The sequence below is a fragment of the Pecten maximus genome, chromosome 3, assembly GCF_902652985.1.
Source record: "Pecten maximus chromosome 3, xPecMax1.1, whole genome shotgun sequence".
In the NCBI taxonomy this organism is placed as follows: Eukaryota; Metazoa; Mollusca; class Bivalvia; order Pectinida; family Pectinidae; genus Pecten; species Pecten maximus.
In genome coordinates, this window is record NC_047017.1 from 32,694,436 (window position 1) to 32,720,850 (window position 26,415).

General features: G+C 38.9%; 2 protein-coding genes across 4 annotated transcripts; one reads left to right on the top strand and one right to left on the bottom strand.

Moving 5' to 3' along the window:
• The first annotated feature begins 2,004 nt into the window (after positions 1-2,004).
• LOC117323941 (cofilin-like) lies at positions 2,005-21,947 on the top strand. Of its 2 annotated transcripts, none has more exons than XM_033879479.1 (4): positions 2,005-2,288; positions 17,441-17,573; positions 18,963-19,095; positions 20,833-21,947. In XM_033879479.1, the coding sequence occupies exons 1-4, from the start codon at positions 2,286-2,288 to the stop codon at positions 20,993-20,995; spliced, it is 432 nt and encodes a 143-aa protein (XP_033735370.1). In that variant the 5' UTR covers positions 2,005-2,285; the 3' UTR covers positions 20,996-21,947. The 2 variants fall into 2 exon arrangements, with proteins under 2 accessions (XP_033735370.1, XP_033735369.1); XM_033879478.1 differs by lacking the exon at positions 2,005-2,288 and adding an exon at positions 7,339-7,516.
• An 83-nt stretch (positions 21,948-22,030) lies between these two features.
• LOC117323942 (bifunctional protein GlmU-like) lies at positions 22,031-24,278 on the bottom strand. Of its 2 annotated transcripts, XM_033879482.1 has the most exons (3): positions 24,227-24,278; positions 23,928-24,113; positions 22,031-22,587 (listed from the first exon to the last, which is right to left on the bottom strand). In XM_033879482.1, exons 1-3 carry the CDS (start codon positions 24,233-24,235, stop codon positions 22,342-22,344), a joined length of 441 nt encoding a protein of 146 aa, XP_033735373.1. In that variant the 5' UTR covers positions 24,236-24,278; the 3' UTR covers positions 22,031-22,341. The 2 variants fall into 2 exon arrangements, with proteins under 2 accessions (XP_033735373.1, XP_033735371.1); XM_033879480.1 differs by lacking the exon at positions 24,227-24,278 and having other exon boundaries at positions 23,928-24,207.
• Positions 24,279-26,415: the final 2,137 nt, after the last annotated feature.

Below are 26,415 nucleotides of genomic sequence, written 5' to 3' on the forward strand. Positions count from 1 at the left end.
TTTTAGTCTACCATCATGAAATGGCAGGAATGTGAATTTTCGTTTTCTGTCTGTCATCAATTCAAAAACATGTTCTCTAAATGAAATTTGACTTGATGGCGACTAGTGGTCGGCGGTGGTGTATATTACATCTTGTGATGTTTATTTCAGAGACTTACAGGAAAAGCAACATGGCCGACAGGTAGCCATCTTTGATTTTGACAATTCCCAGATTTCATTTGCTAGGTCCTTCCTTTTCCTTTATTGTCAGTTTTCAATACTCGAACAGATTAGACGATCAAAAAGTACATGTTTTGTATACTCAACATGTCAACAGAATAGATGTTAGTGAGAAAGCATCAAACTTAGAACCAAGAAGAAACATCTTTAAAAAGATAAACGGCATAGTTTTAATGCTGGTTGTTATAATGTAAAACTGCTGGTGAAATAAATTAACGAACTAATGCGTTTCAACATGGCAACTGAATAGATGTTAAAAAGGAGAGTGGACTAGTGAGAAAACATCAAAGAACCAAAAATATCGTGAATGGCTGTATACCTATTTTATAGAGACGAGCCCCAGTGTGGCTAATCTGATGTACAGAACTATCCATGACCATTGCGACTGATCTGACCAGTCCATAATTTACATTCTGACCTTTGTAAAATGATTGGTCTTATCAGTCCATATTTTATATCGTGACTTGTTAAGATCTGACCACTCCATATTACGTGGCGTTTGTGGAAGGAACTACAGTGTAACTGGCCCACCTTAATCATGTCTGAAAAGGCTGCTCATTGAAGGACTATGTGAAAATTACAATGGTTTTACATTTCACTGATTGTCAATTATAAAACCGATTTTTTAGGCAAAACTTCGTCTACAATTCTAATATTGATTTCAAAATGTAACTAAATTACCTTTTCATTTGACCCAGCTTTATATGCTTCAAAATTGGTTTTATCAATACATGTAACTCCAAATTTCAATGCAAGTGTTCCAAGACGGGTGTATCGCACATGTTGCTAGTGTGGGCTTCATAGTGTAAAGAGAAGTCATTGCACATGACCAACACTGGTCATTTGTTAAACTAATTCAGTTCATAGTCCAACTAGTTCGACTTTTTACGCCCGTAAAAATTTGACGGGAGTACATGTATTATGGTATAGCGTTGTCCGTTGGTGTCGCGTAAACGTTTGTTTGTCCGGAGATCTACATTTTTCGGCCGAACTCTTTGAAACTTGGTATACATTATGATCATGATGTGAAGTTGTGTTCTCCGACTACTTTTGCAAACGTTGTTGCCCTTTCTGTATTTCACTATTTAATTTTTGTCCAGGGATATACTTTTTTCGATTGATCGCTTTGAAACTCGGATGGTCGGGTGGCACAGCGGTAACACACTTGCCTTTCACCTAGGCCTCCCCGATTGGACGTGAAAAGGTACAGGGTCGCCTGGCCGACCACGTGGGTTTTCCCCGAGTACTCCGGTTTCCTCCCACAGTAAGACCCATCGCGCGCTTCCATCCGGGCCGACAATCGTGATTGATATAAGTTGATGTAACTGGTTTCGCAATTGTTTAAGTTAAAGCTTACAAACTTGGTATACATTATAATCACGACATGGAGTTTTGATGGGAATTTTGATTCGACTGTTTTTGTAAAAGTTGTCCTTTGTTTATTTCAAGTACATTGTACACGAATCTTGTACGGATGTCTCCAGTTTTCGACCGATTTCTTTGAAATTTGGTAGACATTAACATTATGGTTCCAAGATGTGTTTATTAAGTTGAAGAATTGTAATTACTTGTTCTCAAATTGTTAGATAATCAAACATTGCCTGAGTAGTGAAAAGTGAGATTTATAGCAAGCCTGCTTACAATATAGCCAAACAACGTTCATCGAAGCTTTGATACGTATCTATTATTAAGGCCAGTCCATAATGGAAACTAAGGTTTGAAACGTTGACAGCTGTGCCTTGTTTCAAGTCATACTGAAGACATATCTAGTTTTTTATTTACACTATGCCATCGACGAAGTCTGCCCCCTCCTGACCAAATATGGTGACCTTTGAAAACTTTAAGAAGTGATGGAAGTGGTCGTTGGACAACTTGTCACAAACGACTGTCTCCTCGCGATGTTCGGCTAGGTGCTGCGTCACTCCCCCGGGATCAGCGAGGGAGCGGTTTAGTATGTCTCTCTAGCACCTCTGCTATTTATAGTAACCCGGTAAGGAAAGCACACGAGAGAGCGTTTCCATTGATAGTTTCGCGTCAGTGTTTGCGGACCTCTGTACCCCTTCGTTATGGTAAGTCCACATTTATATATAATAACATCATTTGATCACTTGTAAGTATAGATTAGAACATGTGTCACACAGTTTACAGAGTTTGATGACGAATTCTGTCAAGAGAGTTACCGAAAACCAGTTTACATCAGTTATTTCTGATGACAGTAATGGCTATTCAGCTGAAAAAATGTCTATTACACAATTTGTCTGTTTTTATATTATATACAATGTATTATACAACCCTGGTACTATGTTACTTTCTATAATACACAGCCCGGGGCTAGCTTGTTATAGACTGGAATCGGTTTTCATTTCTTTCGCATCATTATCAACGACGGAGAAAGTGCTATTTTTCACTAAGTATCGCTTTCTCCACAGTTGTATTACCTTTTTTTTGTTGAAATATTTCAATATTTTCAATGCCGCCTTAGTGTATCTAGTGGTGAAGGTTTTTCTGTAAGGTTAACAGTTATGTTGTATATATATTATGTGTAAGAGTAGACGCGCAAGCTTGATGCTACTGGAATGTTCGGTATGTGTTCTGGCTGTTTCTATAGCATGTGCTATAGGCCAACACAGGACGGAGACTTGCAGCGTTACCCTCATATCCCGCCACACTTTATAGGTAATAGTGGTAACAATTGTCCTACTGAACGAGGACGTATTACTCATTGGGCTATTGGAATGTGTTAGTTACACGCCGATGAATTAATAGACAGTTTCACTTCACATCAAACTCCACAGCAAGACGACTGCCGTAGTCACCCGTGTGACGTCACACCAGCTATGTAAGGGTAACAATGACCCCTCAGTGGAGGGTCTCCACGTGTACGTGTAATTGGTGGCGCGTGCCATCTGGCTGTATAGTTTTACATATTGCTTCCGGGTCATGGAATACTCTATATCATGATCAGTTCTGGTTGTCGTCATGGTAACTGTTTGGCAAGAGAAATGTCGTAACGAAGGAGATATGTTAAATCTTAAGTAGGATTGTGCTATTGTAAATAATATATTAATATTGTAATAAATAGTTGAAGTCAATTTCCTGTATTAACGCCAGGCAGCCAATTTCTATGTCGCCATACTTCGTATCAGGATAGCCAGGACGTTTTATAACGGAACCTAGCTACCTGATCTCACTCTGTGCTACTAAAAGATAGCGTTCACCTTCCGTAGTCCCTGCTGTGTACATTGTAGCTACTACATAGCCCCTCCCCAGTATCTACACCCTTTGTTGGCACGTGTACCGACTCCTTCGGCGACGCGTGAACGCACGTGAGCGTACGCACCGGAATTAATATACCACTCGCACGAGGACTGTTTGGCAGTCTGTCTTTGATACCTGTTCGTGTCGTATCTGGGAATATCAGAGAATGAGGAGTACTTACTGTACGTAGGATTGTCTATCGGACGAGATACATTCGTTGTCTGCAAGGAAATCTCTACTGATATCCATTTCTCGTTTGCCGATAGACTAAGGACAAGTGTCTTGGAATCGTTCAATCGAATCATGACCCTCATATCACTTAACGTTTGATAAGTTATTGGACCAATGATATTAAGATTTGTACTAATTAGGGATTGAATACCCTTATGGACAGGAGGCGAAGCCCGTATTACTAGATACACGTGTCTTCTGACAGACACGAGTGATTGTAATTGTTTGAAGACACACGACTCATTGCACGTGTCTTCTGACAAACACGACTAGTTATATGTGTCTTCTGACAGACACGACTAGTTATATGTGTTTTCTGACAGACAAGAGTATTTACAATTGTCTGGTAATAGACACGACTAGTTGTGCGTGTTTTCTGACAAACACTTTTTACATGTGTCTTCTGACAGACACTACTTGTTATATGTGCCCTCTGACAGACACGACTAGTTATATGTGTCTTCTGACAGACACGACTAGTTATATGTGTCTTCTGACAGACACAATTGGTTACACGTGTCTGCTGACAGACCTGACTAATTATATGTCTTCTGACGGAAACGACTAGTTATATGTGTCTTCTGACAGACACGACTAGTTATATGTGTCTTCTGACAGACACTACTAGTTATATGTGTCTTCTGACAGACACTACTTGTTATATGTGTCTTCTGACAGACACGACTAGTTATATGTGTCTTCTGACAGACACGATTAGTTATATGTGTCTTCTGACGGACACGACTAGTTAAATGTGTCTTCTAACAGACACTACTTGTTATATGTGTCTTCTGACAGACACGACTAGTTATATGTGTCTTCTGACAGACACGACTAGTTATATGTCTTCTGACAGACACTACTTGTTATATGTGTCTTCTGACAGACACGACTAGTTATATGTGTCTTCTGACAGACACGACTAGTTATATGTGTCTTCTGACAGATCCGACTAATTGCATGTGTCTTCTGACAGACACGACTAGTTACATGTGTCTTCTGACAGACACTACTTGTTATATGTGTCTTCTGACAGACACGACTAGTTATATGTCTTCTGACAGACACTACTTGTTATATGTGTCTTCTGACAGACACGACTTTTATATGTGTCTTCTGACGGACACGACTAGTTATATGTCTTCTGACAGACACTACTTGTTATATGTGTCTTCTGACAGACACAATTGGTTACACGTGTCTTCTGACAGACCTGACTAGTTATATGTGTCTTCTGACGGACACGACTAGTTATATGTGTCTTCTGACAGACACGACTAGTTATGTGCCTTCTGACAGACACTACTTGTTTTATGTGTCTTCTGACAGACACTACTTGTTATATGTGTCTTCTGACAGACACGACTAGTTACACGTGTCTTCTGACAGACACGACTAATTACACGTGTCTTCTGACAGACACGACTAGTTATGTGTCTTCTGACAGACACTACTTGTTATATGTGTCTTCTGACAGACACTACTTGTTATATGTGTCTTCTGACAGACACGACTAGTTACACGTGTCTTCTGACAGACACAATTGGTTACACGTGTCTGCTGACAGACCTGACTAATTATATGTCTTCTGACGGAAACGACTAGTTATATGTGTCTTCTAACAGACACTACTTGTTATATGTATCTTCTGACAGACACTACTAGTTATATGTGTCTTCTGACAGACACTACTTGTTATATGTGTCTTCTGACAGACACGACTAGTTATATGTGTCTTCTGACAGACACGATTAGTTATATGTGTCTTCTGACAGACACGACTGGTTATATGTGTCTTCTGACAGACACTACTTGTTATATGTGTCTTCTGACAGACACAATTGGTTACACGTGTCTTCTGACAGACCTGACTAGTTATATGTGTCTTCTGACGGACACGACTAGTTAAATGTGTCTTCTAACAGACACTACTTGTTATATGTGTCTTCTGACAGACACGACTAGTTATATGTGTCTTCTGACAGACACGACTAGTTATATGTCTTCTGACAGACACTACTTGTTATATGTGTCTTCTGACAGACACGACTAGTTATATGTGTCTTCTGACAGACACTACTTATTATATGTGTCTTCTGACAGATCCGACTAATTGCACGTGTCTTCTGACAGACACGACTAGTTACATGTGTCTTCTGACAGACACTACTTGTTATATGTGTCTTCTGACATACACTACTAGTAATATGTGTCTTCTGACAGACACTACTTGTTATATGTGTCTTCTGACAGACACGACTAGTTATATGTCTTCTGACAGACACTACTTGTTATATGTGTCTTCTGACAGACACGACTTTTTATATGTGTCTTCTGACGGACACGACTAGTTATATGTGTCTTCTGACAGACACTACTTGTTATATGTGTCTTCTGACAGACACAATTGGTTACACGTGTCTTCTGACAGACCTGACTAGTTATATGTGTCTTCTGACGGACACGACTAGTTATATGTGTCTTCTGACAGACACGACTAGTTATGTGTCTTCTGACAGACACTACTTGTTATATGTGTCTTCTGACAGACACTACTTGTTATATGTGTCTTCTGACAGACACGACTAGTTACACGTGTCTTCTGACAGACACGACTAATTACACGTGTCTTCTGACAGACACGACTAGTTATATGTGTCTTCTGATAGACACGACTAGTTATACATGAATGTGTCTTCTGATAGACACGACTTGGTTGCACGAGTCCTCTGACAGACACGACTTGTTATATGTGTCTTCTGACAGACACTACTTGTTATATGTGTCTTCTGACAGACACGACTAGTTACACGTGTCTTCTGACAGACACGACTAATTACACGTGTCTTCTGACAGACACGACTAGTTATATGTGTCTTCTGATAGACACGACTAGTTATACGTGTATGTGTCTTCTGATAGACACGACTTGGTTGCACGAGTCTTCTAACAGACACGACTAGTTATATGTGTCTTCTGATAGACACGACTAGTTATGTGTCTTCTGACAGACACGACTAGTTACATGTGTCTTCTGACTGACACGACTAGTTACATGTGTCTTCTGACAGACACTACTTGTTATATGTGTCTTCTGACAGACACGACTAGTTATATGTGTCTTCTGACAGACACTACTTGTTATATGTGTCTTCTGACAGACACGACTGGTTATATGTGTCTTCTGACAGACCTGACTAGTTACATGTGTCTTCTGACAGACACTACTAATAATACATGTCTTGCGATAGACATACCTAGTTACACATGTCTTCTGTCGGACAATAAATAAGATGTCCTCAATCACCGAAATTACACTGGAATTTAATTATCCCGCATTCATCACAGTTACACGATAATTATAACACAGACAAGCCAACTAGTACGCTCTCATCATGATAATCCCAGAGTCATAACAAAGACTTGTATGCCGCACCTATCGAAACACAGACTCATAGTTACGTGATACACTACTACGGGGTATGTCTTGTGACTCCGGTGATGACGAAACATTTCTGGTCATAGGAACGCAAAAGTATGCGAGCAGGACTTGAATAAGGAAGATCTTCCATCATTCCTCAGTCGATATATACACACAGATAGAAATGTGGTTTTAATAAACAGACTCGGGCTAAGCGGAGGTAACTACACTTATACACGTAATATACGACGGAATGCATGTGCATTTCGTACGAGCACTTCTCCTTGAGGCATCGTAACGTACCACTGGGTAAACAAGTTGGCTGGAAGAGGATTTCTCATGGCGTTTCTAACATGGCAGGGACGACGCTACACAAGCGGGGCACCCGTAAGTCAGCGTCCCCTTGGTGTTTCCTTACCCTGGATAATGCCATTTCTAACCATGGCTTGCGTTGTCCTATTCCAGAAAAAATGTCACGTGTGAAGTGCCGTTGCCTTAAATGCCTCCTACAACAGTCTCGGTTGTTGTTGTTTTGTCTCTGATCTCGCATGCTTCCTCATATCGAATAGACATTAGTATAGGAAAGGCATGTCACGGAATCAGAAAGGTATGTCACGGAATCAGAAAGGTATGTCACGGAATCGGAAAGGTATGTCACGGAATCAGAAAGGTATGTCACGGAATCAGAAAGGTATGTCACGGAGTCAGAAAGGTATGTCACGGAGTCAGAGAGGTATGTCACGGAATCAGAAAGGTATGTCACGGAATCGACGTCTACGCCTCGTCTCCGTCAGCGTGTTCAAACCAGGGTTTAGTATCCAGGGACAAATTATTAAAGGTTTAGCTTATATCAGGAAACGAATTATTTTGGAGGTCTGCGATTAAATAAGATATTCACCCTCAACTCCAACTATAAAACCTTAAAGACACCCGTGTGTACGTTGTAGGGCGGTCAGTGGGTATTGTATGTTGTAGGGCGGTCAGTGGGTATTGTATGTTGGAAGAGGTAGAACGTTGTTACCGTGTGTTTAGACTTCAGCGGCGGTTGTGTGATGGCTGCTGGTCTGGTGAAGCTGAATACTACCAGCTGTTCCAGCTGATGAGCTTAAGTGATCTATCAAACATGTGTCAAAACAATTTTAACAACTCTCAATCTTTCTGTGTATTGGAATAATCGGGTAACCAGGCGAATATCCTTAATAAGAATACAAGCGGTACCGGATATGACGTTTTTTCCCGGAAGTCTCTCGTCTTATACATTTGAATAGCATGATATTTTCCAATATGCCCAATTTTTTTTTCAATTGACTTACTTATAACATTTGACTTCATGCTACTATTTGTTAAAAAATACGAAACTGGTTCATAGCATAACACTAGTAAAATATCAAGGTCATTTTACACTTTCTTATTCTCCCTTACCAAATATCAAGGTAATATCAAATTTTATATACACCAAGTATCATTGTCATGAATCACACTCTCCCATCACCAAATATCAATGCCATATAACACTTTCTCTCATGTCCAAATATCAAGGTCATTTCGCACCTTCTCCCTTCACCAAACACCAAGGTCATATAACAAACACTCCCTTCATCTATTATCAAGTATATATCAATGTCATATCACAGCCTCTCTCTTTACCTAATATCAATATCATAGCACCTTCTCCCTTCACCAAATTTCAAGGTCATATCACAACCTCTTTCCACCAAATATCAAGGTCATACCACCCTCTCCATTCACTAAATATCAAGATCAAACCACCCTCTCCCTTCACCAAATATCAAAGTCATACCACCCTCTCCCTTCACCAAATAGCAAGGTCATATCACAGCCTCTCTCTTTACCTAATATCAAGGTCATAGCACCTCTTCTTTCACCAAATATCAAGGTCATAGCACCCTCTCCCTTCACTGAATAGCAAGGTCATATCACTCTCTCTCTCTTCACCAAATTTCAAGTTCATACCACAGCCTCTCCACCTAATATCAAGGTCATACCACCCTCTCCCTTCACCAAATATCAAGGTCATATCACCCTCTCCTTTCACCAAATAGCAAGGTTATATCACTGTCCCTTCACCAAATTTCAAGGTCATATCAAAGCCTCTCTTCACCAACTATCAAGGTCATATCACAGCATTTCTCTACACCAAATATCAGGTCATAGAATTATCTCCCTTCACTAAATATCAAGATCATAACACCCTCTCCCTTCACCAAAATATCAAGGTCATATCACTCTCTCCCTTCAGCAAATTTCAAGTTCATTACACAGCCTCTCTCTTCACCAAATATCAAGGTCATATCACTCTCTCCCTTCACCAAATATCAAGGTCTTATCACTCTCTCTCTTCACCAAATAACAAGGTCATATCACTCTCTCCCTTCACCCAATATCAAGGTCTTATCACTCTCTCCCTCCAACAAATATCAAGGTCATATATCTCTCTCCCTTCACCAAAATTTTTTCCGGGTAATCCGTATATGTTCTTAATTTCACAAAAATATCTCGTCTAAATAATGTATGCAGTCGGTGATCATCTTGTGTCTTTAAAGAAACCCATGGTATTCGGTCTAAGGTCAAGTAACTTGTGATTCCACCAATACATCTATACAAATTGTATCATGTCTGAAGAGTTTGGGGTATCGAGTACGATGGTCCGTAAGGTCATCACAAGGGGTTACTGCCATTGTATTAGTTGTATCCACGTTACTTTTAATCAGGCAAAGAGTTCATTACAAAAATGCATGCTTAGAAATAGTACCATGTATAATAGCTGAGTGTGTATCACATAATACTTAATGTTAGTCTGTAGACACAGGCGAATATATCATCGGTGATACCTGGATCTGTAGACACAGGCGAATATATCATCGGTGATACCTGGATCTGTAGACACAGGCGAATATATCATCGGTGATACCTGGATCTGTAGACACAGGCGAATATCACAGGCGCTTGCATAGAATATGTGATTTTCATATTTTTTTTTATTTGACAGTGGTATGTGTAATCTGTTAAGCTCAAGGCCGGAAACTCCGCCACCAGCGAAACGGCAGACCACTACACTTCAATCGACTAAAAAACACATTTATTCAAACTGACACGGCGCACACTATATGCGACCGTCATCAGAAAACATTCATCTTTAACCTACTGTGCCACTCAATACGAATTGTTACATCCAAAACACAATAATCCGTGAAAACATCGCCGAATTCCTCGCTCTGAACGCCATTTTTCAAACGGCTCCCTCAGCCTGTCCAGATTCTTCATTTACATACAAAGTTGAAAGGTCATGTGATTGTATAATCGGCTGCCGCCAGGTGCACTTTTGGGGGTCATCTCCGCATGCATTTTGTCCGGAAAACGCTTCGGCTCGCTGAAGAGTTTTGTCTAATTTACGATTATTTGAAGAGTTTTGTCAATGAATGATGATTTATAATCATAAATTATTTATCATTTTGAACGTGAGAGTACCATGCACCGTATATGACAGTACACAGGAAAAGCAAACGAAGTCAAGAATGCCTATTCTGCAATCACATTTACGTAGTAGGCCTTGACATTTTATACTTGAAAATTAAAAAAATATATATATATATAAATGGGGAATGGATTCGCATACGTTTGTCACAAAGGTAAAACAAAATGCTTATTTATAGATTTACTTTTGTTAGTTTACTGAAATCTGGACGAACAAAAAGAAAAGTGAATCACGAATAAGACTGTCATCAGGTTACCGGAACGTATATGTGTACCAACATTACTTACCTCAGACTTGTTCATTTCTTTCTACACGTTTTACAAATATCATGTTGTCGTCAAATACGAAGATCATACTTCAGACCTGCCAAACGATGTGTACGTTGTGATCGATGATCCATCATCAATTTATTTTCATTTCCCACAATGTTAGATTTACTGTTTGCCAGAAATTCTTCGAGTTCAATCAAAATTTCATGAGTACATACATGTACAAGACTAGGGACTTATCTATAGATCTATCACTGTATGATTATCGAAATATTGAGGAGTTTCATTTTATTATAAACCTCTTTTTATTCAAATTTTCGAAACAGTATTACTTACTTACTTGATTTCGATTTTAATAAACTTGATAACATTTGGCCGCTTAGTGTCAACAATCAGGGGCGGAAACAGGAGTTTCAATTAGGGGGCGTGCGAAATTATAGGGGGAGGGGAGGGGGTATCCGGGGGTACTCCCCTTAAAAAAATTTACCAGGTAAATGCAAAACCCTGCATTCTAGTGTATTTCACGATATATTTATAAAAACAAGTATATGAGAGATATTTTTTAATGATTTTATACTTCCTTTTCGCTGATTGATACGGGAATTCGCTTTTTGAGATACCCTTACTTTGACAATTTTAGGGGATGGGGTGGGGTGGTGGGGCTTTAAATCCGCCAGTGACAATGTCAAAGAGTTTAACGCATTGTAAAGTATTCTTCGTAATACTGATTATCTATGTAATTCCACTTTACATCGCATATATAATATTTAAGTTATTGATGAATCATCTGATTAATTGAGTCAGGTGTAAACATCCAACGTTACTCTGATAATGATCAAGCTGGCTGAAGTGTCCACAGAATAAAGCAACAAACTGGATTTAAATGAGAAAGAAAATAGAATAGTTGAGGGGTAGAAATAGTTATTTACAGTTAGTTAATAGTTATAACGCCAGAATACCCAGAATAACCTCTTATTCTTACCGATACATGTATTGTGTGTGGTCTATATATTTTTAACTAGTCATGTAGTGGTCCATTTTTTTAATTGAAGATAGCATAACCCTAAATAGATGGCAAGTTCAATAAAAAACAAAATATCAAACAACTATCAGCTATTACCCCATCCAAATTTTAACTTCGAAAAAGTTCAACTGATACCGCTACACTTTGTAGTTCATGGTATAAGTATAATGCCCCGGCCCTGTCCTGAACAAGTTACTGAGCACCATTACATGCAATCTTTCGTTTTCAAAACGAAGTTCAACAACTACCGAAATGATGCAGTTGAAGAAAAGGAAAGGACGATCTCATCACTGCATGGCATTAAAACATTTTATCTTATTAGCCCGTGATATCGCAAACGACGTCCTGTGCATGCACCTGTAAAATAAAGTATGCCGAGATGACCCCAAAAAGTGCACCTGGTGACAGTCGATTATATAATCGCATGACCTTTGAACCCCGTATGTAAATGAAGAATCTGGACAGGCTCAGGGAGCCGTTTGAGAAATGGCGTTCTGAGCGAGGAATTCGGCGATGTTTTCACGGATTATTGTGTTTTGGATGTAACAATTCGTATTGAGTGACACGGTAGGTTTAAAGATGAATGTTTCCTGATGACGGTGGCATATAGTGTGCACCGTGTCAGTTTGAATAAATGTGTTTTTTAGTCGATTGAAGTGAGATGGGGTGCCGTTTCGCTCGTGACGGAGTTTCCGGCCTTCTGTATTACACAGTACACATACCACTGGTATCATTTATTTTTTTTATTTTTTTTCTAATTTTCTATGCAAGCGCCTGTGGCGAATATATCATCGGTGATACCTGGATCTGTAGACACAGGCGAATATATCATCGGTGATACCTGGATCTGTAGACACAGGCGAATATATCATCGGTGATACCTGGATCTGTAGACACAGGCGAATATATCATCGGTGATACCTGGATCAGTGATTTATGGGATAAAATGGCCACATTATCAAAGGTATCAGCCTCGTAGATACTTACATACGGGGAATTCAGATATAGACTACTATTTACCAGGCAAATAATAAAAGCAATATGATGCTAGCTGTCAGTACGGTTTGTCTGAAGTAAACAGAGGTCCAGACAGCGACTGATGTGAGCGGACCGATATAGCACATATGACGCGGTTAAATCCTTAACTCGAGTACACCCTCCTCCACCTTCCTTAAAATCGGGCACACCGGCCAAGAAAAAGTTAACAGACTGCAAACATTGGGCAATAAGCCATGTTTTTATTGTCAGCTCCAAAAACTGAAATGATTACGAGCATGTGATCTAGAATGTATTTTATCACTTGGTGTCCGTCTTCATACGTTAGCACTACTGCTGGGAGTATTAACAACATCAAGACGCACACTATGCTGAAAGTGTATACCGTCACGACTAACATGACTGCTGGGTATGTGTAATGACGTCACGACTAACATGACTGCTGGGTATGTGTAATGACGTCACGACTAACATGACTGCTGGGTATGTGTAATGACGTCACGACTAACATGACTGCTTGGGATGTGTAATGACGTCAAGACTAACATGACTGCTTGGGATGTGTTATGACGTCACGACTAACATGACTGCTTGGGATGTGTAATGACGTCACGACTAACATGACTGCTAGGGTATGTGTAATGACGTCACGACTAACATGACTGCTGGGTATTTGTAATGACGTAACGACTAACATGACTGCTGGGGATGTGTAATGACGTCACGACTAATATGACTGCTTGGGATATGTAATGACGTCACGACTAACATGACTGTTGGGTATGTGTAATGACGTCACGACTAACATGACTGCTTGGGATATGTAATGACGTCACGACTAACATGACTGCTTGGGATATGTAATGCCGTCACGACTAACATAACTGCTGTTTATGTGTAATGACGTCACGACTAACATGACTGCTGGCGATGTGTAATGACGTCACGACTAACATGACTGCTTGGGATATGTAATGACGTCACGACTAACATGACTGCTAGGGTATGTGTAATGACATCACGACTAACATGACTGCTGGGTATGTGTAATGACGTCACGACTAACATGACTGCTTGGAATGTGTAATGACGTCACGACTAACATGACTGCTAGGGTATGTGTAATGACGTCACGACTAACATGACTGCTAGGGTATGTGTAATGACGTCACGACTAACATGACTGCTGGGTATTTGTAATGACGTCACGACTAACATGACTGCTTGGGATGTGTAATGACGTCACGACTAACATGACTGCTTGGGATGTGTAATGACGTCATGACTAACATGACTGCTGGGGATGTGTAATGACGTCACGACTAACATGACTGCTAGGGTTGTGTTATGACGTCACGACTAACATGACTGCTGGGTATGTGTAATGACGTCATGACTAACATGACTGCTGGGGATGTGTAATGACGTCACGACTAACATGACTACTAGGGTTGTGTAATGACATCACGACTCGTACACCTCCTAGAAGTGTGTAATAACGTCACGACTAACATAACTGCTGGGTATGTGTAATGACGTCACGACTAACATGACTGCTGGGGACGCGTAATGAAGTCACGACTAACATTACTGCTGGGTATGTGTAATGACGTCATGACTAACATGACTGCTGGGGATGTGTAATGACGTCACGACTCGCACACCTGAAAGTGTAATGACGTCACAAATCGCACTACTGATAGAAGTGTGTAATGACGTCACAAATCGCACTACTGATAGAAGGGTATAATGACGTCACGACTTGCATACCTGCTGGAAGTGTGTAATGACGTCACAAATCGCACTACTGATAGAAGTGTGTAATGACGTCACGACTTGCATACCTGTTGAAAGTGTGTTATGACGTCGTCACGACTGGCATCACGGAAATAAATTATTGTTTGTACGATATTATAAGCCGTCGAAATACTGGGTAGTCCCGTGTAAACCTTGTAATAACAACAATATTGTTAGGATATGTGAAGAAAAATAATCATTCTCCACAACGGGTTAATGCCGTTTGGTTAAATTCTGTATTTCTATTACCTACAGCCCTGGGGCTTGCCATGCACGTATAAGAAAGAATCTTGTCCCAAAAATTGATAATATATTGTGGCTCGTTAGGGCCAAATATCAAATATCGCATTCTCGCTCTTTCGACCTAAGGCAAAAAAAATGTGATATGCGAAAACACGACGGCGAGGGAGCGAAAACACGAGAATGCGAAAGAGCGAGAATGCGAAAACACGACGGCAACAATGCGAAAACGCGCAATTAATTTCGCACTATCGCCGTCGCGTTTTCGCATTCTTGTACAAAATAGTTATCAGGCGTGTCTTACACTTTCTAAAGCACTTTCGGAACATCGACCGTTCGTAAAGTAGAAGTCAAGAAGACTAGATTGCTTAAACAAACTACGAATTCCACTCACATTTTTGAACACCCTCTCCTCCACTCCTCACATATCCCATCATCTCCTACACTTACATATCTCATCATCTCCTCTACTTACATATCTCATCATCTCCTACACTTACATATCTCATCATCTCGTACACTTACATATCTCATCATCTCCTACACTTACATATCTCATCATCTCCTACACTTACATATCCCATCATCTCCTCCACCTACATATCTCATCATCTCCTACACTTACATATCTCACCATCTCCTCCACCTACATATCCCATCATCTCCTCCACCTACATATCCCATCATCTCCTACACTTACATATCTCATCATCTCCTACACTTACATATCTCATCATCTCCTCCAACTACATATCCCATCATCTCCTCCACCTACATATCCCATCATCTCCTACACTTACATATCTCATCATCTCCTCCAACTACATATCCCATCATCTCCTCCACCTACATATCCCATCATCTCCTCCACCTACATATCTCATCATCTCCTCTACTTCCATATCCCATCATCTCCTACACTTACATATCTCATCATCTCCTCCAACTACATATCCCATCATCTCCTCCACTTACATATTTCATCATCTCCTACACTTACATATCTCATCATCTCCTCCACTTACATATCCCATCATCTCCTACACTTACATATCTCATCATCTCCTACACTTACATATTTCACCATCTCCTCCACTTCCATATCTCATCATCTCCTACACTTACATATTTCACCATCTCCTCCACCTACATATCCCATCATCTCCTCCACCTACATATTTCACCATCTCCTCCAACTACATATCCCATCATCTCCTCCACCTACATATTTCACCATCTCCTACACCTACATATCCCATCATCCCCTACACTTACATATCCCATCATCTCCTCCACCTTCATATCCCATCATCTCCTACACTTACATATCTCATCATCTCCTACACTTACATATCCCATCATCTCCTACACTTACATATCCCATCATCTCCTACACTTACATATCTCATCATCTCCTACACTTACATATTTCACGATCTCCTCCACTTACATATCTCATCATCTCCTACACTTACATATCTCATCATCTCCTACACTTACATATCTCATCATCTCCTACACTTACATATCCCATCATCTCCTACACTTACATATCTCCTACACTTACATATCTCATCATCTCCTACACTTACATATCCCATCATCCCCTACACTTACATATCCCATCATCTCCTACACTTACATATCTCATCATCTCCTACACTTACATATTTCACGATCTCGTCCACTTACATATCTCATCATCTCCTACACTTACATATCTCATCATCTCCTACACTTACATATCTCATCATCTCCTACACTTACATATCCCATCATCTCCTACACTTACATATCTCACCATCTCCTCCACCTACATATCCCATCATCTCCTACACTTACATATTTCATCATCTCCTACACCTACATATTTCACCATCTCCTCTACTTATATATCTCATCATCTCCTACACTTACATATCCCATCATCTCATCCACTTACATATTTCACCATCTTCTACACTTACATATCCCATCATCTCCTACACCTACATATCCCATCATCTCCTCCACCTACATATTTCACCATCTCCTCCACCTACATCATCATCTCCTACACTTACATATCCCATCATCTCCTACATTTACATATCTCATCATCTCCTCCACTTACATATTTCACCATCTCCTCCACCTGCATATCTCATCATCTCCTCCACTTACATATTTCATCATCTCCTACACCTACATATCCCATCATCTCCTCCACCTACATATTTCACCATCTCCTCCACCTACATTTCACCATCTCCTCCACCTACATTTCACCATCTCCTCCACCTACATTTCACCATCTCCTCCACCTACATTTCACCATTTCCATCCCTGTGTACAGAAGTTTATTGGTGTCTTTACATGAGGAAAAAAAGACTTGGTGATTTTTGATGAATCAATCAGTCAAACTGAACCACGCGTTTTCAATTGATATAATAAACTGTTGATGGGGAACATTAGGCCTGGTACATTGATATTCGTACGTATATTTCCAGGCGTCTGGAGTCGCTGTCGATGACCAATGTCTGAAAGTATTCGAAGAAATGAAACTGGGACACAAATGGAGCTATGTTATATTCAAAATAACTGAGGACAAAAAGCGGATCGTCGTTGAAACTAAGTCTGAAGGTGAGAGTCTCTAATAAACACACACGTATATAACATTGGTATGTCTGTATGTAATAACACTTACGTATATAACATTGGTATGTCTGTGTGTAATAGCACTTATGTATATAACATTGGTATGTCTGTGTGTAATAACACACACACGTATGTAACATTGGTATGTCTGTGTGTAATAGCACTTATGTATATAACATTGGTATGTCTGTGTGTAATAACACACACACGTATGTAACATTGGTATGTCTGTGTGTAATAGCACTGATGTATATAACATTGGTATGTCTGTGTGTAATAACACACACACGTATGTAACATTGGTATGTCTGTATGTAATAGCACACACACGTATGTAACATTGGTATGTCTGTATGTAATAGCACACACACGTATGTAACATTGGTATGTCTGTATGTAATAACACTTACGTATATAACATTGGTATGTCTGTATGTAATAACACGTATATAACATTGGTATGTCTGTATGTAATAACACTTACGTATATAACATTGGTATGTCTGTGTGTAATAGCACTTATGTATATAACATTGGTATGTCTGTGTGTAATAACACTTACGTATATAACATTGGTATGTCTGTGTGTAATAACACACACACGTATATAACATTGGTATGTCTGTGTGTAATAACACACACACGTATGTAACATTGGTATGTCTGTGTGTAATAACACACACACGTATATAACATTGGTATGTCTGTGTGTAATAACACACACGTATATAACATTGGTATGTCTGTATGTAATAGCACACACACGTATATAACATTGGTATGTCTGTATGTAATAACACACACACGTATGTAACATTGGTATGTCTGTATGTAATAACACTTATGTATATAACATTGGTATGTCTGTATGTAATAACACACACGTATATAACATTGGTATGTCTGTATGTAATAACACGTATGTAACATTGGTATGTCTATGTAATAACACACACACGTATGTAACATTGGTATGTCTGTATGTAATAATACTTATGTATATAACATTGGTATGTCTGTATGTAATAACACACACGTATATAACATTGGTATGTCTGTATGTAATAACACTTATGTATATAACATTGGTATGTCTGTATGTAAGAAACACATATGTAACAATGGTGTGTCTGTATGTAATAACACGTATATAACATTGGTATGTCTATGTAATAACACGTATGTAACATTGGTATGTCTGTATGTAATAACACACACACGTATATAACATTGGTATGTCTGTATGTAATAACATACACGTATGTAACATTGGTGTTTTTGTATGTAATAAATAAGTTGTATGTAATAACACATGTGTTTGTAACATTAGTTTATCTGAGGTTAATGAAAAATATTTGTTTATTTCTTTTTCAGATAGAACTTACGACGATTTTAAGCAGTTATTGTTGAATGCAGCAACTGATGGACAATGTCGATATGGCGTGTTTGACGTAAAATTTACCACACGAGGCGACCAACTTAGAGAAAAATTGGCATTCTTTCATTGGTAAGTACAGCTGGGTGATTGCCGCTGTAGTGTCACTCAACCGTACCGTATACGAAATTACACGCTCACGTTGCCGTGTTTTATTGGCAGATATCTGTTAATTAAAATTTAACTTTAGACGTTTTGATAGTTACATGAACGTGGGCTGTAGTTTTACATAGGGGCCATTCGTCTGTCTGTGCCTCCGCACTTTGATATTATTTTTTTCTTTTTATCTTGTCCGGGCTCTATTTCTTTTGATTCTTGTCACTGGAATTTCATAATTGGGGCACGGGTTCACCGAGGTGTTCCCTGACCTTCAATTTGACCTTTGACCTACATAAAAAAAATCTCCAGTACTTTTTGTCATTAAACTTCCTACTTGGACCATGGACACACTTAGATAAGGTCTTGTATCCTAAACAAATGTTGTGAACGTTGACCTAATTTTGATCTTTGACCTACATCAAAGAAAAAGTTGTCGGGTTATGCAATGTACATGTATATATATCCTACACTTCATACCACTGCGTCTTCATACTTGGGACATAGGTTCACCGAGATGAGATGGGTGTGTCACGTACCAAAATATATGTCACTCAGACATGTTCACCGTTAGACAGTTTGTCGGGGACTATTTCCTGTCCTACTAGTCACTGGATCATTATAATTGGGTCACTGGTTCACCATGGTGAGTCGGTGTGTCTTATTTCAAAAGAACGTCGGTTTGACCCACATGAAAGAAAAAGTTTGTCCCGTCTCCATTTCCTGGGTTAATTTTCTTTGGAACTACATACTTAGGGCAAGGGTGTCATGTTTCAAAAATAGGTCACTTTGACCTACATCTTGTTCTTTGACCTACATCAAAAGTTTTTCGGGCCTGATCTCCTGCATCACTTGTTACTAGACATTTTTACTTTGGTATGAGTCCAACTTACTTGCGGTAGGGATTATCTTGTATAGCACTTCTGATATCAACTGAAATTTGTTACACTAGTGAATTCATTCATATTTATTCCACCAAAAGCAATTATTTAAAACAGCCAGTGTCAATGATTAGACTGCAGTTCGCCGCCTTGTCTTGTTTCATTAACTATCGCTAACCCATTGTTGTTTCGCCGCCTATAGAATAATTAAGTCTAACCCATTGTTATTTCGCCGCCTATAGCATAATTTAGTCTAACCCATTGTTGTTTCGCCGCCTATAGGATTATTCAGTCTCTAACCCATTGTTATTTCGCCGCCTATAGAATAATTTAGTCTAACCCATTGTTATTTCGCCGCCTATAGAATAATTTAGTCTAACCCATTGTTATTTCGCCGCCTATAGCATAATTTAGTCTAACCCATTGTTATTTCGCCGCCTATAGAATTATTCAGTCTAAATCCCATTATTTCGCCGCCTGTAGGATTATTCAGTCTAAATCCCATTGTTATTTCGCCGCCTATAGGATTATTCAGTCTAAATCCCATTGTTATTTCGCCGCCTATAGGATTATTCAGTCTAAATCCCATTATTATTTCGCCGCCTATAGGATTATTCAGTCTAAATCCCATTGTTATTTCGCCGCCTATAGGATTATTCAAGGTCACTAACCGATTGTTATTTCGCTTCACTAAACGATTATTCATTGTCTCTTTGCCCACTTTTGCTTGGCTGCCTATATGATTATTCACTTTGTCTAACCAACGGTTGATTCGCTGTATGCGGGATATGTGTCACCCGTCTCTAATCCAGCTGTTCTTTTCGATTACCAGGAGTCCAGATTCGTGCAAAATCAACGAGAAGATGATTTACTCGTCCAGTGTTAAGGAATTGAAGAACAAACTGAAAGGCGTCCACACAGATATTCAGGCTAACGACGAGGACGATCTAGCTCTGTCCAACGTGTTGGAGAGGTGTACGGACAAATATACATAGTCACTAAATCGACTGATAAACATGGTCACATGACAACGGACATTACTCGTTATTGACTCATTGTGAATACCAGCTCTCGGAGGACAGACAACATGCACCAATATTCTAGAAAATAAACGTGTATATGACGTTGATTACTAGATGGTGCCCGTATGTGATAAACACCATTGTCTGTACGTCCTACTACACTACTCTTGGTCCATCTGTCCGTAATTATAGCTTTGTTTGAATGGATGTCGCAATGAAATGAAATTTATCTTTATTTTAGCGGAAGGAAATAGTTGAAATATATTTAATGATACTATATATGTTATAGTGATGATATTGGTCACATTATTGGAGATGTTTCCGACAGCGTTATAAGTATACAGATTTTATAGGCTAGCGTAGTTTACATTTGTCATAGTTGAAATTATATGTATACATCTATATCCAAATTGTCATTCCAGGCTTACGAGTTAATACCCGATATCATGGTTATAATTGATCACATTACTGCCGTAAAACCACGTGTGTGTAATGCACGTGTATTGAATTATAGAAAATGTAGAGCACGGATTTTACATTAAAAATAATAAGACGGGAGGCCTTTCCGTGCGGCCCGAGTTTGGGAGAGTGTATACCATGTACGCACAGTCATACGGGAGTCTGCTACCTGCTGCACACGCGCACAGATCGGCACGTCGGAGGCCATCAGAGAGGCGCACCGTGTAAAGTATGGACTTAATATTGCCATGCCTTCAGATGCGTCACAATTGGACTTCAACGGCCAGGACAGAAGCGTTGATTAGATTAGGGCGCTTTTTACTATCATGTTTCTGAATTTTCGACAAAACGTTTTAACAGTAAGAACGACATCGTGTGTGTGAGCTACGAGAGAAGGACGGTCATATATACTAGTACATTCTCTCATCATCCAGCGAATCTCATATTAAAATATTCATGACCACGATCTCCTGTTTTCGTGTTATGTTTTCCATCCTTAAATATCAGCACGTTCTCTGGACTATTTGGTCTTTGTGACAATAACACTGGTCCCACTTGTTGATTTAATAAGAAATCACAAAGTTCACAAAGTATCATCCCAGAGTGTGTACAATGTTACAAACGGATGATTTCCTGATTTACTGGATTTCAGAAAAGGTTTGATTATTAAAATATACGCAAAGGTTTATATATTTCTTTTCTTTACAAGTTCGATATTACCGTAATTAATATATGAGTAATCCATGTTGTTAATTGTCACCTGTTCTGACCATTGTGTGTTTATTGGTGAACACAGGCTGTTTAATCATTTCCTTGAGGACACCTGTTAAATTTATAATACAGAAATTATAATCATGCTGTCAGGTGGTATATGGATTAATGACAAGTTCGTTATATCCCGTCTGGGAGTCCGGCTCTCTGGTAAACACCACGCCTCCCGCGTTACCAATTACCACCTCCGCCGTTGTGAACACGACCAAGTCGCCCATCACGTGACCTCCGAAGACATGTCCGTCGACGTCACTGAGGCTGATGTGGAGATGCCCGCCTGCAGACAGTGTGCCCACTAGTGACACGATCTCAAAGTGACCCTCAAAAGTCTTCACCTGAAAGACGCAGAAGAGGCCCCAAATTAGTTCCGGACATCAATTTATGACAAATGGTTATGGCAGACCGAAACCAAGGGACAAGCTAAACGTCCTAACCCAACGGTCCGTATTTGTGTGTTTTTAACTACCTGTTTCAGTTTTTTATTTTAGTTTTTTTTAAATTTTTTTTAATTTTTGAAGATTTTTCAACAGTACATAATACATTTACAATTCAATTTTTCCATACATCATACATACAATCCTTCCATTCTTCATAATTAGTTAAAATTCAACAGTATATTGAAGATAATATATAAATGATCCACAATGTAGCTTTAAAAAATGGTATGTACTGTATTTATAAAAGAAAGAACGAGAGATAGAAGAATTTAAGAAAAGAAAAAAGAAAGTCAGTGTGGAGAAAGAATTGTTGAATAAGAGGGAGAACGAAGGGTACATGACAATGGACTTGATGTATTAATTAAGAAATAAGTGAATCTGATCATCATATTGCCATGGACTTTGATAAGATAAGATAAGTCAGCTATACCAAAGGGCAATAACTCTTACTGAAAAGCAAGTCATAATAATTTTATTACATTTTTACCAGTGAAAATCGAAAATTATTCATTCAATATAAGTTTTTATGATACTTTTCACTTGAAAATAATCTTAACATTTACCATGATAAGATACCATGCTATGTGGAGGAACCAGCTACACTAGTATCTCATAGAATTCCGAAAATAGAATGAAACCTTTAAACATGTTTATAATTATGTAGAGACCAGTAGTCTTTCCCATTTTTTCCAGTCCTTATTTAAGATGTTAAGATGAGTTTACCTGTTATAATTAGGTACCTTTCTTACCGCCTACACGACTCCTCCTATTTAGTTTTGTCTCACCGACTACAGACAGTGACTTAAGTATCTAAAATACATATATATAGATTGTGTGCCAAGTCTCTCGGAGTATATATCCATACCACGTGGCAAAATTGTTACACTGTACATCCTGTTTGTCACGTGACAATAATAGCTCGATATACACATTGAATACAGGTCCACAATTCAATGCAGCCATGACACTTTACGTCGCACAACAAATTGGAAACTTTGATAATTATATCAAATACTTTGAAGTCCCTAATGATAATTGAGTTTCAACAAGTCGTATCCACAGAATTAACGCATCCAAACTCTCTCAAAGGGCCACAACTCCGAATATAACTGTACTGAACTTGTCCCCAATATAGTTCGTGGTTAATCTATTAAATTAAAATTAATTCGACAATAAATACTTTAAGAGTGGACAGTGACTGTCATGTATGACCCGAGACATAATGATCTAGTACTGACCGTCGTACTGTCCGACATCCTCAGCACTGCCTTCGTCACACTCCCAACACATGACATCACAAACGCGCCCTGTAGACCCTCTTTTTTCACGACGTTCAACAGCTCACTTTTGATTTCCTCGCCTGGCCTCAGCCGGACTGGAAAACAAGTTACCGGGTATGCATCAACTCTATCGGTTGCTTCGGCCTGAAACACATGAAACACCCAGAATAATAAATGAATAAACATGGCTATTGTATACCTAGATCATCATCTTATCAACGCGAGTATTATGTAATAGAAAGCACCAGCCATTACACCTCCGTCATAGTCGATATCCGAGTGCAACAATGAATAAGATTGCATGGGACGCTTCTATTTACATGGTTGGAGCGAACGAAACTTTCACATGCGTAAATTGTGGATTTGGTTAAAAATCAAAACAATGTCACAAGCAACTGTATTACAGAGAGTGAATTATGTAGCCTTTATCTGACTGTATTTATGCGTTAGGCTAACTGACTGGCAGAGTCGATATCGCTATTAAGGGTCTTATATATACGACATACCAAAATGTTTGCCTGGACATGCAGGTAGTTTCTCAAAATCATCAATGAATTGCTGTAGGTGCTGACACTTTCTTCTGTAGAGTTACTTTGTGGTAAGATACATTAGCGAAAATTAAGAAATCATACAAATAATAATCAAACTTGCGCCATACTGTTTCGCTCACGAGTGTCTATCGCACACAGTAGGAGCTTGTTTGACCGGGTTTAACTTTATAGTATTAACACCGATTTTGTTTTTTTACCATGAAATCCAAATGGCGGCTTCGAATAATATTACATAAATATGTCATAAAAGGAAGGCATTTCAATTGATAAAAATGTCTGTAAGACATCTGATCATAGTAAGAATGATGTTTTCAGGAGAAAGTGTTACACTGTGGAGTTTGGGGCTTTTTTCCAACATATGCATCCTTTACCTCAAACTCAGCGGTGGAACAATCTTTCACCAAAACAGTCCACCTATCATGTTCACAGTTCTTATTAACAATCTGTCACCAAAACAGTCCACCTATCATGTTCAGAGTTCTTATTAACAATCTGTCACCAAAACAGTCCACCTATCATGTTCACAGTTCTTATTAACAATCTGTCACCAAAACAGTCCACCTATCATGTTCACAGTTCTTATTAACAATCTGTCACCAAAACAGTCCACCTATCATGTTCAGAGTTCTTATTAACAATCTGTCACCAAAACAGTCCACCTATCATGTTCAGAGTTCTTATTAACAATCTGTCACCAAAACAGTCCACCTATCATGTTCAGAGTTCTTATTAACAATCTGTCACCAAAACAGTCCACCTATCATGTTCAGAGTTCTTATTAACAATCTGTCACCAAAACAGTCCACCTATCATGTTCAGAGTTCTTATTAACAATCGTTCACCAAAACAGTCCACCTATCATGTTCAGAGTTCTTATTAACAATCTGTCACCAAAACAGTCCACCTATCATGTTCAGAGTTCTTATTAACCTATAATAAGAGCATTTTTGATGCTTGAAATGCCTCCATATATGTCATTGCTTTGTAAAATTATTCATAACCGCCATTGTGTTTCAAGGTCAGATCGAATAGAATCAGAGTTGATACGTATACATATAAAGTCACATCCGGTCTGCTATATCAATCTATCGTGTTTCTCTGAAACACGCATGTTCGGCATGTTTTGTCGAAATTTACAAACAGCTTAACAAATAAAATATGTCAACAGTAAAGTCCTCGGTTAGCCATTATACATACTTACAATTCATAAAATTAAATAATAAATGCCATCCAATTAGTGACTTATAGGCTTGTAAACTATCACTGGATTTGATATTTAACTAGTGAAACAACAGTGACGAGGGGGATACGTACGAAAGCATACGCACACGTATACTTTGGAGTGTGGTGTTTAGTGAATGCCTTCTTTACGACCTATATCTAGAGCTCCTCATTTAACTTCTCACATACAAATGATATATGATAGATGGAAGTTTTTCTATTCCATAAAAATTGCCAAACAAGTTATAATAACTTATATTAACCATGCGTGTTGGCCTGGATGGATGTACGCAAGGGGTCTTACTGTGGATCAGAAAACCAATGGAGAAAAAAACCACGTTGTCCCCATTTCCCCTTTTCACGTCCGATCGGGGAATTGAACCCCGGCTGCCTATGTGAAAGGTAATTACGTTACCACTGTGCCACCCGACCACCAAGAAGAATACACAAGAATATACTAGTAATCGGATACTATATATAGAGCTATACGTAGACTCAATTAGCCTTAATAAGTCCCCCTCAGAGTGGGTACATCTAATTCTTGAATATATAATCTTTATTATTCTGTAAAAAATGTTGTAATATTTTGTTCTTGCAAGTTGATTTAGACCAACCTTTCATTCCAATAAATTACGTGACAATATACAGACAATGTTATCTAAAAGGCTTTATTA